Source organism: Ruditapes philippinarum, unplaced genomic scaffold, assembly GCF_026571515.1.
Source record: "Ruditapes philippinarum isolate M1 unplaced genomic scaffold, ASM2657151v2 ctg18981_1_1_1_1, whole genome shotgun sequence".
In the NCBI taxonomy this organism is placed as follows: domain Eukaryota; kingdom Metazoa; phylum Mollusca; class Bivalvia; order Venerida; family Veneridae; genus Ruditapes; species Ruditapes philippinarum.
Window position 1 is genome coordinate 1 of NW_026862095.1, and position 14534 is coordinate 14534.

A 14534-nucleotide genomic window follows, 5' to 3' on the forward strand; every position below is an offset into this window, starting at 1 on the left:
GGAAAAGTTCAACTACATCTTGTGTTACCTAATAATGTTGAATTAATTGGTACTGGAAAATATCAACTTCATGATAATTAGATATATCACTTAGCAGTGTCTCATAGCCTGCACCTTTAGAAACATCTTTGCGTTTAATCAATGCGGGACATTGAAGCGCTTCCCTTGAATGTGTTTGACAGAGAATACAATTTAACCAATCTATTGGACAGTGTACTAGTTTAGACTTTGGTGATGTTTGTGGCACTTTAGGCGTGACGTCATATAACCTTGAACTTGAAAAAAGCACTGGGTTCTTTGTAACATTTCCCACATCTCTCTAGAAGCTTAGATTCTTACCTGGAAATATATTAATTATAGATAACATATTCAATATGTCTGTCAAATGAAGTATTTTTTCGGCTTTTGTAAATTTATGTTATCAAAAATTTCTAAAAAAATGCTTATAACATTACTTTTTGTTCTAGACTAGACAAGACAGACCTGAACCAGACTAGACTGGACTTGACTAGATAGATAGACAGGTTTGTAGGTAGGTAGTAGGTAGAAAGGTAGGTAGGTAGGTTCACAGATTCATAGATTGATTCATAGATACATAGACAGATACATACATAGAAACATACATAGATAAATACATAGATAGATGGATAATAGCTAGACATAAAGATAGATAGATACAAAGATACGTAGATACATACATAGATAGAGGGATAATAGATAGACAGATAGATTTTTTTTTTATTTGTTTATACAGTCTTTATTGGTTGTTGGATGTCTTTCATATTTGGTACGACGCGAGCTTGCTCTGTCTTTATCCCTTGGATCAGTTAAAGTTCAGGGGTACCTCAAATAATTTTCAAGACATTTGTTAATACAACATTTACTTATTGATGATATTTGTCACAGTTGGAAGGACCATACCTTGGATGGTCCAGTGTTGAGAGCGCCAAGGTCAAGATCACCTGTGCTGTGATAGATTTAAGAATAAAATTCTTATTTAGCCCTTTCTTTTTACCTATGTCTCATATCTATATTGAACATACCTCAGTTGAGAGTTATGAGCTTCATTTCGTTGTTAAATAAATAACAAAAACTCATAAAATTCATATTGTGAGCTATTTTTTGTTTTTTTATGAGCTTATGAACTTATGTCCAGGTGTAGTTAATGAGCTTATTTGCCTCTTAAATATCAAATGTTGGTACGTCCGTACTATCAAATTAGATAGATAATCAGTTTACAAGTATAGTTTTCCGATTATTTGTGATATATAACAATAAGTGATAGTTTGAAAATTCTCCAATTGACAGTCCCAGTCCGGTTTATTTTTGAACATCCCTAATATGTCATGAAGACTTTAAAATCTTTTTCCATTTTTAAATGTACATGTATAAAGACATACATATATACATGTATTTATAAGGAGGATGTTAGCATATGCACTAGTTTAATCAGGATGAAAACGCTTTATTAGAAATTCGTCCTAAATTTATAGGCGGGGCTTAATATGCTAAGGGTTTATCCCATGATTCAAATAATCGAATAAATATTTTTCAGTATTACTGCAATAAATATATACATCCCTTCGCGACGTGCGCGGAGGGCATAGATCACACCAGATTGGTAACCTAGTTAGGCCACTTAGCTAGTGTGACCTAACCAACGGCGAAGGGTGTGGCCCTACAAAGAGCTGCTGCTCCCGGAAGAGGTTCCGTTCCTCATATTGTCTACCGCGTTCAAGATGCGAAGAACTGTGTCATAGAGGAGATCTCTACGACGAAGACGGCATGAGAAGACCTCCATTGCAGGCTCTACAACCAGCGACGTAACAGAGGCAGGGTATATGGCAAAGCCGGCGCCCAGTATAAATAAAACTAAAACACACACGCACACACAAGCACGCACGCACACACACAATAAATATATTTTCAATAATACAATTTATATTTTCAAATTTAGAACATATATAGAGAAAATTATCGCACACAAATATTGTTTATGATGAACAAATATTCAGAAGGATTGAATAAATATTATGGTATAGAATATCAATTTAGAGTTATACAATATTAATACTGAATATAGACCAAAGAAATAAATCTATTGAATTTTGCAACGTTTAAGCCATCATTACGTATCAAGTTACCGAAAGGTATTGTATCTTAAGACGCATGCGTGATTTCATTTCTATCTGCTAACCGTAAACATTTCAGTTGTAAATTTTACAGACTTGTTCGTTTGGGATGTAAACAGGTGCACATTGAGATGCTGATATAACTTGTTTGGTTGTTTAGGCTGTAAAATATACCGGAGCGACTTTAAATGTAAATATAACAGACTTGGTTGTTTGGGATGTAAACGTTATAGGTGCGACGTTAAATATAGATATTCCAGACTTGGATGTTTGGCACGTAAACATAACAGGTGCGATTTGAAATGTAAGTATAATAGACATAGTTGTTTGACATGTCAACATCACAGGTGCGATTTGAGATGTAAATATAACAGCCTTGGTTGTTTGGCGTGTAAACATTATAAAAGCGGATCAAAAAATAAATATTGACCATTTTTACGACGTGGTCCGTTGCTATGAAAAATCGACCGGATGTAGTATTTTCTCGCGCATGCACAATCTGTGTAGGGCAAATGGGCGTCATAGAAATGTAGAAGGAAGTTGATAAACATATCCGTGTTAGTTAAAATGAAATATAAAATTATATATAACGAAAAGATACACAAAAAAGATGGGCCAAGATAACCATAAAAAGACATGGAAAAGTTGATTTTTTAAGAATCCCCCCTTGTGATCACGATCTTGACATATTTAGTTAATTGTTGTAAAAAAATGTGGAAATAAAACTTATTAGCAAGAAAAGAGGTCAACTTTATTGTTGTTGAAATGGTTCATATTAAAAATCAAGAGATTTGTATAACAAATCGAGGTTAATTATCAATTTATCATCCTGAAAAAAAGGTTAGAATACGTGATCATGCATGTTCATGAACATCTGTTTAGATCTACTTTCAGTTTCAGATCACCTGATTTTATCCTTAATCCGATTTGACTGCGATGGCAAACAGAAAATTTATAAGTCAAATAATCGTAGATGGGAAGTGAAATAACACACATGTTATCCGGTTCATCAAATATAAATGCCATCACAGTATAACTGCACAAACCAAATCTTTTTTCTTTGGTTCGATTACATATTCACGTTATATTCTTTTCCATGAAAATTTTGGTGGAAAACTATTGTCTGCAACATTTTAATTAATAGTTCGCTCAAACCGTATTTCCAATAAATACATGAAAAAGAAAGTTGAAAAGGCGGGATATATTTACGGATAGCCGATATTTTGGAGTTCGCTATAAAAGTGTAATTTTCTATACTTTTAACTGAATTGGGACTAATAAATGAGTTCCTTATAAGTGATAATTCCTTATAACCGTGTTCGCTATAACCGTATATTTTATATAAGATAAAGAAAGGGCAAATTTGTTCCTTATAACCGGAAGTTCGCTATAACTGTTTTCGCTATAAGTGAAGTTTACTGTACATTAAATGTCAGGAATACATCCTTGTGTTTCATTATCAATATTTAAGTAATTTGAATTGCATTCAAAGGGCCATTGATGTACAGAGGATATAAAAATTGGTGAAGTCATTCCCCCTTGCCTTGTGCCCTGAGGGACATTAAACCAGTTGATATTGTATACAGCTTGTCATAGGTGAATAAATTGCATTGAAAGTTAAAATGCATTTTTATCGATACAAGTTTCCTAAAGAGGTTTATTGTGCCATACTGTATCGAACGCATTGCGTCCGTCCATAAAACACAAGTTAATTTTCGAACCTAGTTCGCGAGCAAATTGTATACATGTATAAATGACGTCATTAGGCAGGGCAAACCGTTTTTGAATCGACCTGTTTTCAACATCGATGTGAACACATTGGCTAACACAGGAGTTAAAATATCCTTTGAATAAATAAGATATTCACACTGAATCTGATCCACCAGACTCCCTTCAGCAGCACTAGTACTGTGTTATAGCATTTTTCACTACATCCGATAAAACCGTAGCTGATGTGTCCAGCTGCAAGAATGTAACGCATCGGTTAAATTGTCTGATATAATACTCTCAACGATTGTGACATAGTCATGCATTATGATTATTAGGTGAATATAAGTCTTTAAAGTATTTGTACCAGCCATCAATTACAAGATGCCTGTCTCTAAAAGTTGATTAATTGAAATTTATACCAGCATCTTGAGTAGAATGATTCATTTTGCGTCGATTTACCATTTTCCAAAATTTAACGGAATCAACTTCCGCTGTCTGATCAATCTAACAATTATGTTCTAGTAAATATTCATTTACCCGTAGTCTATTCTGTCTTCGGAACTTGCGTTTGGTTGCTTTATTTTTTGAATTTTCCGGGTTTATAGCATTGCGAGGTGGCCCCTGACGACACCATTCCTGTCTCATGAGGAGCAACAGTTAAATTATCATTCCATTTGTTTAAAACGTTTTCTTCGGAAGATACGCATTTGCACACGACACGACACTTTCTACCACTTTAGCATACGCATATTCAATTGCAGGCGTATCTTATCCACAGTTCTACTAGTTTCTTTAAGTAACTATCAGCCATCAGCAATTTATTATTATTATCTATATGAATAGTATTGGCTTCACCCCAACATCATTATCACAACTGTCTTCTCTAAGAATAGGAATTTCGAGATCACATATAATAGGTCAATGAGAGAATACATTTAAACAATTAAAACAATTGCCATCAAAAACTTCACAGTGCTTTACACAGTCTATTATATTAATGTTTGACATTTACCATCAAATGAAACATGTGTGGCAAATTTCTGTTACATTTTTTACTGGAGTGATATTTGTATCAACAAGAAAATTATACAATGAAATATTTCTTGTACGTTTACTAAGATCGTCATACTTTGCATTGAAATCACCTAAATAGATTACAGTTCCACTGGTGACCTGTGTACTCCAAATGTCATATTATTTACCAATATATTCCCTGATTTACACAAGATAAACAAACCTGAAATATATAAAAAATACTTATTTGGCGCAATTTGTCATCGTCTATTGATAATGTGACTATATTATTTGGCGCAATTTCTCATCGTCTATTGATAATGGGACTATATAGTCAGCATGGGAGTAAAAGATCTTTATAACATACAACGCGAGTACAATAATATGATGTCACAATATCTATAAAATGGACATTTTATGGAGATAAGTACTTAATGTCACGTGCCCATGTAGAAAGTCTGCGGTCACTCTCATCGTCACGTTGTCGTCGCAATGCGTCACGCCAGAGCTATACACGACTTTGTAGATGGTATACATATCCTTGAAACTGACCAAAATGGTTTTATTTGGATAAAGCTTGAAAAAGAATATTTTAAACTTGCATTTGATATTTGTCTATGTTTTACTTATATTCCCTTAAATGAATCGGTGTACTTTAAGTCACATGAAATATGATTTTATAAACAGTTAGAAATAGGTATTAGAAAATATTCTCAACTTGGCAAAATTTGTCTTATGGTAGATCTAAATGCAAGGACGGGTACCAGAGATGATTTTATCAAACCAGTTGACTTATTTGACAAATATTTTCATACTATTAATGCTGAAACAGATGAGTGTATATTCAAATTGACACAAGGGTGAGCGAGGATACAGTATGTAACTCTTCTGGAATAAAACTTCTAGACATTTGCAAAAAAAATCAGATTTAAAGATATTAAATGGTCGTATGAGCGACGAAGTAATATTGGACGAGTGACATTTTTATCAAATATTGGGAAAAGTGTGATAGACTATGGAATTGCATCTTACGATTTGTTTCCTATAATAAGTGACTTTATTGTACATGATATATTTCCATTTTCTACACATGTACCTATTCAAATCAATATTGCAGATAATGTTTTAAATAATTTAAATAGCACACGCAAATTGAAATGGGATTCTTATAATGTTGACCAATATAAAGATTCTTTAATAAAAGAAACAGGTATATTAAATGGCATTGTTACAAATAAAATTTCGTCAAATATAACAGTTGATAATGGTATCATCACTTTTGGAAACGTACTGTATAACAGTGCATTAAAAATTTTTGGTACAAACCAATTTGTAACTACACGGGAAAATAAAGGTTTCTAATCCGTGGTTTACGTGCAATTGTAGAATTAAATCATGAAAACAAAGTGTATCGGAGTCATAGAACACAAGAAAATTATTGTTTGGTTATAAATAAAAGGCGATATTACAGAAGGAGAAAACGAAGTGCTAAACGTGCATATGAATTAAAACAGAAGTCTGAGTTACATAATGGTGCAAAGCAAAATCATAAAAGGTTTTGGGACCTGAATCGTAAATACATTAAAAATGTAAAGAAGATTCAAATCTGACTGCAAATGATTTTTACGAACATTTTAAGAGTTTTTTCAAATGATATCATTAATTCTGACCCAGATACCGAACAAATTGTTATTTATGACTTTTTAAATATTGCTGTAAATGAACTAAATTGTGACTTTAGTTTTGCTGAGATATATAATGCTCTAAAAATTTAAAACGGAATAAAAAAGCAGGTGAGGATTTGTTACTACCTGAAATATTTATTGATGCAAAACATATATTAGCACCAATATTATGTAAAGTTTTCAACTTTTTAAATACAATGTAGTAAGGGTGTTTATCCCGAATCATGTACAAAGGGAATGTTAGTGTTCCAAAGAAAGGTGATCTTAGCAATGTTGACAATTATAAGGGAATAATGTTAACAAGCATCTTTTCAAAAATATTTTCATATTAAAAAATTTTGTTAGATAAAAGAGCCCGAAAATTTGCAGATTAACAGATTGTCAATTTGGTTTTAGACAAAAACGAAGCACATTTGATTGTATATTTGTATTGCAGAAATTTATTGATAAAATAACCCACCAGGAACGTAAAAAATTGTACTGTGCATTTGTAGACTTTAAAAAAGCTTTTGAAATGGTATATAGGAATGGTATTTGGTATAAACTAATGCAATATAATTTTAATCTTCTAAATTTATAACTATGATAAAGTCTATGTATAACTTTGTGAAAATATGTGTAAGGGTGCAAGGTAATATTACTGATTATTCTGATAGTTATATGGGCGTTAAGCAAGGCGAAACATTGTCTCCCTTGCTTTAATTTTATACTGTTTATAAATGGCATGGAAAGGTATATTGCTGATAATAGTGCTGATACGATAACTTTAGAAGAATTGCAAATATTAATGCTGATGTTCGCAGCTGATACTGTGTTGTATTCATATTCGTCTAATGGCTTGCATATATTATTGAATAAATTAAAGTCATATTGTTTAAAGTGGAATATCACTGTAAATACTACAAAAACAGTTGCTTTGATTTTTAAATAAGGAAATAGGTTTGAGCAAGTTGATTTATATTAGATGATATAAGGTTAAATGTTGTCAGTAAATTTTATTATTTAGGTGTAGTTTTGACAGGAAATGGTAAATTTTATAATGCTCAAAAATCTTTATCAGAACAAGCACTTCGTGCCATATTTACATTGAACACCTTATTTGATGTTGTACCACTTGGTGTTAACGAGAAAATTAAACTATTTGATTCGATGATTTTACCATTATTACATTATAGATGTGAAATATGGAGATTTCATAAGGCCCCTGATATTGAGAGGATATATATTAAATTTTGTAAACAATTATTATGTGTAAGGTCTCAAACTTCAACTAAAGCTGTTCTTGGTGAACTCGGTAAATTTCCGTTAGATGTAATTCGTAAAGGGAGAATATTGAAATACTGGTATAGAATTTTGAACTCCCAAGATACATTGAAATATAAATGTTTCATCAATCAAGTTAATACTAATACATTAGGATCTTGGGCTTTGGGCTGATGTTATATCAATTCAAATGAAATTTAAAATACTAGAAAGTATAAAATACACTTAAAACATAATACTATTGACCAAATATGCACTCAGCTGTAAGATTCACAACACTCTTTGACATAAAATACCAATATTAAAAAGAAGAGTTACCTACAATAAAGTAAAAGACGTTTTTATGTATTAAAGTATTAAAGCTGGCTTTGTCTGTAAACTTAGTCATACATGGATTAACAAAAACGGGATGCATTTTCTGAACACCAGATAAGTTGTCAAAAATATTATCAATTATTCTCGCAGACTCAGATAGGTCTTTCCTGAATTGTATATAGAGTGGATAGTGCAACATAACATGTATCTCATCATCTACCATATCAGTACAGTTAAACCAAGTTCTTTTATGTTTACCTCCCTATTCCAAGTCTTTTCTAAATAATGCCATACCTTTTCGATAATGGAAATGCAATGTTGTTTTATATAGATTTCAGTTACAAAACATTTTTGAACATTCTATACATTCTTAGCTTATTTCTTCCATTTCCTGAAATTAATCACACTCGTTCTAGTGATTGTTTCCATTATCAACAATTTTCTTAATGATATTTGCTGCAATTATTGTTTTAGTATTCACTTTATTTTTATTAAAATAAATCTGGCCTTCCCAATCAATACCATGTAGCATTAAAATACTATTCTTACACTTAATGTTAGCTACTGGTCTTGACCAATTAAAGATTTTTATATTCAACCTTAAATAATGCATAATTAGCAACCTACAGTGCTGTCTAATAACGGAGCCCAATTGCTGAACTATCAGTGGCTTCCAGCCCACCAAACCTACCCCTAAAAATAACACATTTCCTTATTATAGATAGCATTTACACATGAGTATGACTTCTATCCCAATACATAATGTATAAGGGCGGCATAGTTAATGACAGGCCAGACAATGGACCCATAAAATTTCGTAAAGGAAGAGAAGTGAAAGCCACTAAGATTTTTACATTTGGAAATAATAAGACCAAGTGCTCCTCCTGCAGAAAGAGCTACATTCTTAGCAATTTCAGCAATTAAAATTCAAAAATTCATTTAAAATGACACCAATATATTTATAACTATGGGCAACATGTATCAGTGTTGAACCTATACTAAAGACATAACTTGCTTATTTGAAATGTAATTCAGTCGCGACTTCAGTTGTAAATAGCACAGACAGACAGTTCAACTGCACGAAAAGTAAGTGGGAAGCAAACCTTAAAAGGTTAACACCACGTTATGAAGATAGCACTTTACGCCCCCCTTCGAAGGAGAGGGTATATTGTTTTGCTTATGTCGGTAGGTCGGTCGGTCTGTCCGTCGGTAGACCACATGGTTTCCGCTGATTATCTTAAAAACTATTTATCACAAAGTCGTCATATTTCACATAGTGATTGGTCATGACTAGGTAATGACCTCTATTGATTTTGGGGTCACTTGGTCAAAGGTCAAGGTCATAGGTGCCTTAAATGTCAGAATCGTTTCAGCTTATTATCTTGAAAACTATCATCACAGTCTTTATATTTCACGTAGTTACTGGTCATAACTAGTGAAAGACCCCATGAAATGACGGTATATCTTCGTGTATTACTAATGTTTATTCATAGAACCCTGTCTTTCACTTTCCTTTGAAAAAAATCGTATATTTCATTTATATTAGAAATAGCCTGATCATCTATTTACCATGAAATTTATTATTGTACCAGTAAACATAAAGTGTTCCGTTTTTATGATTAAATTTTTTTTATCTTCCTCAATATATGTGTATATGTTATTATTATGTTATGTATTCATATATCAAAATAATGATCTTACCTTTGCCTACTTGAAACAGAATTTCGTCAAGTTCTGTTTTCATTTTCTGTGACTCAACTCAACAAGTACATTAACCTGACCTTATTACACAATGAAACCCCACGAAAAACACGAGAACCTGATCTTTTGAACGAATGAATTACAAGAGCGTAGCGGTTGGTATCTTCGCATGACTTTGGAATGCTTTCTTAAATATGATAAAGTACATAAATAATATGTTTCTTGTGAGTAATATTAATAAATACTGAGTTAAAAAGTGATGTATGGATAGAAAAACAAAAGAGCATGTAGGTAAGATAGTTACCGCACTCGGAAGAGGTCTGCATAGTATTAACACACCCGATGGCCTTTTCAAAACATCCATCTCTACGCTCCCTCGGTCTTCAAATCGCCACCCGTGTCTGTAAATACTGTGCAGGCATATTCCTCGTACGGTAATTATTACTTCTTTTCACGTTCCGGCGTTTCTGTATATACACGGTGAGATTTAAAATCCATCAAAAACAAATGCTGATCAAACGGCGGTTAGCCCAATACCGGCGCGTCACAATTATAAACAGCAATTTTATAATGTATTTGTGATCATTCAACCTATCAGAAAATCCACCATACTTCTGATTGGCTCTTACTTTATGGAGTTTACAAAAAAATCGGCCATTTACATGTACCACAAAAAATAACCGAGGTTCTGTGTGGGGAATTTAATTTATTAAGGGAAGCAAAACATAAATTGAAATATTATGTCTTATGGAAATTCTTATTTATGTTTATCATGTAATAAAACAGTCATTATGTATCGAACTCGACTGTTATATGGAAATATCAACTCAGGATTTTTCCTTACAGAAAATGTTCTCGACCTTACGGCCTCGATTATTTTTTGTAGAGAAAAACCCTCTATGTCGCCCAGGCCATGATATGTTTGCATACTAGTCTTGTCGCGATACTATAACTTGTTACCCGCTATAACTCAAATATCCTAAATTTAGATATTTGAGTTGTAATCCCTAAATGATAAAAGATCGGTATTTTGATGTAGGCTAGAATTAAGATATATATTTATACCATCCATTATATATTTAATATGAAATTTCTGTAAATAACAGTACACTTACCAGCAAAAGAAAGCAAGCGCTCAAAAGTCGTTTTGTAAATATTTACTTTGTCTAATACAAAGTAATGCCATTGGTTTGATAGGTTTATTTTTGTCATAGCATAGATACAAGATATGAAAATTTTAACACGAATATCAGACACACATTTGTTTTTATCTATTTTAAAAGAGATACCGCTAATTCAAAATTTACACAACTCGTTTGAATATACTCATTTATCTAGTATGTCAGCAGTGGCAATAAACTAAAATAGACATAATATACAAGAAAAATGCTGAAGAAAAAAAATCGTATTCAAAATATTTTAATGTAATCAGTTTGAAAATATGTACAACTCACACTTGTTTGGTAGTCAAATATAAAAAAATGAAGGCAGAACATGTTTGACTAAGCTTTCTTTTTCTTAATTTTACTTAGTTTGTGCACATAAAGTGTATTGACCAATATCTATCAAACTGATTTAGAATTAATTGTTTATAACTTCTTCTCTAGTTGTAGACTGCATGTAAATGGCAAGCCTAGAAGATTCTATGCTCTCAAGTGACGATGCTGGTTGTTCTCTGAACAAAGACGAAGAGGTGTTTATAAAACATATTCGGGAATATGACGTAAGCTTATTTTTCATGATTCATCAGCAACATTCTTTTCTATTGAAGAAATAAGAACATTTGAAATAGAGAGAAAAAGGCAAGTGGTGCCTTTCACAAACCATATCAACATACAAGTTTTGGTATTATACAAACTTTTAGTGACCAAGTGTAAAACAAGCTAATTTCTTACTCGACATAACTTGCATTCATTAACGGCTTTTAATGTTTTGATGACGTTGCTTTTGTTTTGCTTTTGTTGTACGTGGCATCAACACTGTTGAGGGCGACTACTTAGCTTAACTGGTGGCGGTAGACCCTATGTGCATTATTTCAGACACGAACGGGCATCTGGTAAAACCACATACGAAATAATGTGTATTATTTAACATGCATATGCTGACATATCACTTTACTCTAAGACTTTTATTGTTTTGTAGAATTTTCGGTCCTTTATTGACAATGATGAATTGAAAGCGGAAAAAGAGACAGACTCTTTACGTCGTCTTAACAGATACATCAAAAATCACTTTAAAGAATGGAAAGACAAAGAACTGGTTGTTGGAGTAACTGGACGCACTGGCTCAGGAAAGTCTAGTCTAACCAATAAACTGAGAGGAATAAACTCAAAGGTAAAGGGCGCAGCTGCTGTAGGAGTCATTGAAACTACAAGAGACATTACATCATACAAGTACCCGGGAAACGATTATATAATTCTCAGAGATTTCCCAGGATTTGGGACAACAAGTTATCCAAAAGAAGAGTATTTACAGAAAACCAAAATTCTGGATTCAAGCGTGGTGATCATTGTTAGCTGCGTGCGATTCTCTGAAGATGATGTGTGGATAGCTCAGGAGGCAATTGCCCTTCAACGAAATGTTATTTTCGTTCGTTCAAAAATCGATCAGGATATAGATAACGCAGAAGAAGAAGATCTAGACTTCAGCGAAAATACATGCATGGCAAAGATCAAAGCAGAAATTAAAATCAATTTGAAATGTTCTGATCTAGATCCACAACTTTATGATATTTTTCTAGTAAGTTCTAGACTGAACAAGAAATATGACATCCTTTCCCTGCATGAAAAGATCAAGGCTCTTCCAATCATGAAAGCTGAAACCATATGTCATTTTTTGTTTGAACACATGAAGAAAGCCATAGCAGATAAAACAGAGACTATCAAAACAGAATTCTTAGGAAGAAAGGTTGCGTCAGTATTTACAGGATTTTTACCAATTCCAAAACTCGAATCGACGACTGACACGTACCATGTTAAGAAAATATTCGAGGAATGTGAAGTGAAATACTGTGTTGATAGAGACTCTATCTCTGAATTTGCTAGAGAAATAAACATGTCGGAGCGTGAAATTGAAATTGAAATTGAAAGTCGAATGAAATCACGTGATGATAGAGTGAGAGATGAATATCAATTATATACAGAAACGGAAGACAAAAAATGGGCTTTTGTGCAGAAATATTCCAAGTATACGTTTCCAGTCCTCGGCATGCTTTACTCCGCCTACAAGTCTCCTCGTACGATACAAGAATGTCTAGACAAGATTTGCGATGCAATGGCCGAAGACGAATTGATGTTGGTTAAACTAAGATTAAGAAAACTTGAGAAAGATCTAAAAAGTTAAAACACAAGACAAGACTTGCAATGGCAATTCAAGTTCATGATGAACATAAATCTAGATAACTTGAAAAATATTTCTCAGTGTCTATTACCGCATGACCAAGGGTGTGTTGTGCTTGTTAAAAGTTCATTGTAAACTAAAAAAAACTTGATTTTGACTGGCTGACTAAAATATATTTTATACAATTATTACATAGCATGCGTAAAGCATTTTAAACTAGGTTTGTGACCATCATTTGTCGGCAATCGTATTCGTAAAACGTATCACTAAGGATATATGTCATATACGGAACGTCAAGTTAGGTAACTCAAGTCTTTCTCCAGGAACTGACATAGCTTGATAATCGATGTGTATATGAGATAAAACGGACACAAAGTATTAGACCGTTAAGGATTATGTGGTAAACGTGATATAACTGTTTTACTGGGTTGTCGTTCGACACTGAAACAACTCTGTAGCAAATGATTTATGTATGCCAAAAATGTATTAACGTGAGTTAACTGTTGTTGATCTGTGTAACTATGAGTATATTTGTTATTGATAATGGATAGAGTATATCTAAGTTTGCTCTTTGTTCATTCAAAATAATTACAATGCTTCAGAATAAACCTATCCTAAGTTCACTATGCAAAGAGTGGTTTTCTATGGAATCAACTTTTTATTTACACTAATCTGTGTTACGTGTCATCAAAGGACAAATTAGCGTTTCATACTCGAAATGAAAAAACACACAAAAAACCACAACAAAATAACGTTGCTACTTGAAATGTGTATTTACATGGGACATGGCGTGTTAGTATTATAACATCTTAGTATACTTTAGTTTTAATTTAAAAATGTAATATAATTTGTCGTTATAAATAATTACTGTGGTTTTTGGTTTAAACTGTTTACGATATTGGTATGTGTAAGACCGCCACAACGTCATGAAATTGAAATGTTGAAGAATATGGTATTTGAATGAATAGTTAATACACCGTTCACAATACAATACAATATGAGTCAGATAAGATTATTCCACTAGCTTATTATCTAAGATCATATCAGAAATTTATATAACTCATTCTATGTATCGTAAAATGTGTAATTGTGTTAAAAGTGTGTGACATAAATAATGTATGAGTGTAGGTCAATACTGAATTTATTGAACGAGTTGAATAAAATTATAAATCAAAATGTTATTTCGTTACCTACACTCAGTATTATTCAATCATGATTAAAACATTAACCCTGTAGTAAATATTTTAAAAATTGTGCTCAACATTTTTTTTTTTTTTTTGAATGTCAAGAATGTCATTTTGAAAACCCAAGATTTCACATCCGTAACATATTATGTCTAATAACAAATATTAGAGAGATACGTACAAAACAAGCG

At 32.5% G+C, this 14534-nt stretch overlaps 1 protein-coding gene across 1 annotated transcript; it reads left to right on the forward strand.

Moving 5' to 3' along the window:
- The first annotated feature begins 2206 nt into the window (after positions 1–2206).
- On the forward strand, positions 2207–14293 carry LOC132717900 (interferon-inducible GTPase 1-like). Its single transcript, XM_060701480.1, has 3 exons — positions 2207–2436; positions 11428–11543; positions 11963–14293. The coding sequence occupies exons 2-3, from the start codon at positions 11445–11447 to the stop codon at positions 13160–13162; spliced, it is 1299 nt and encodes a 432-aa protein (XP_060557463.1). The 5' UTR covers positions 2207–2436; positions 11428–11444; the 3' UTR covers positions 13163–14293.
- Positions 14294–14534: the final 241 nt, after the last annotated feature.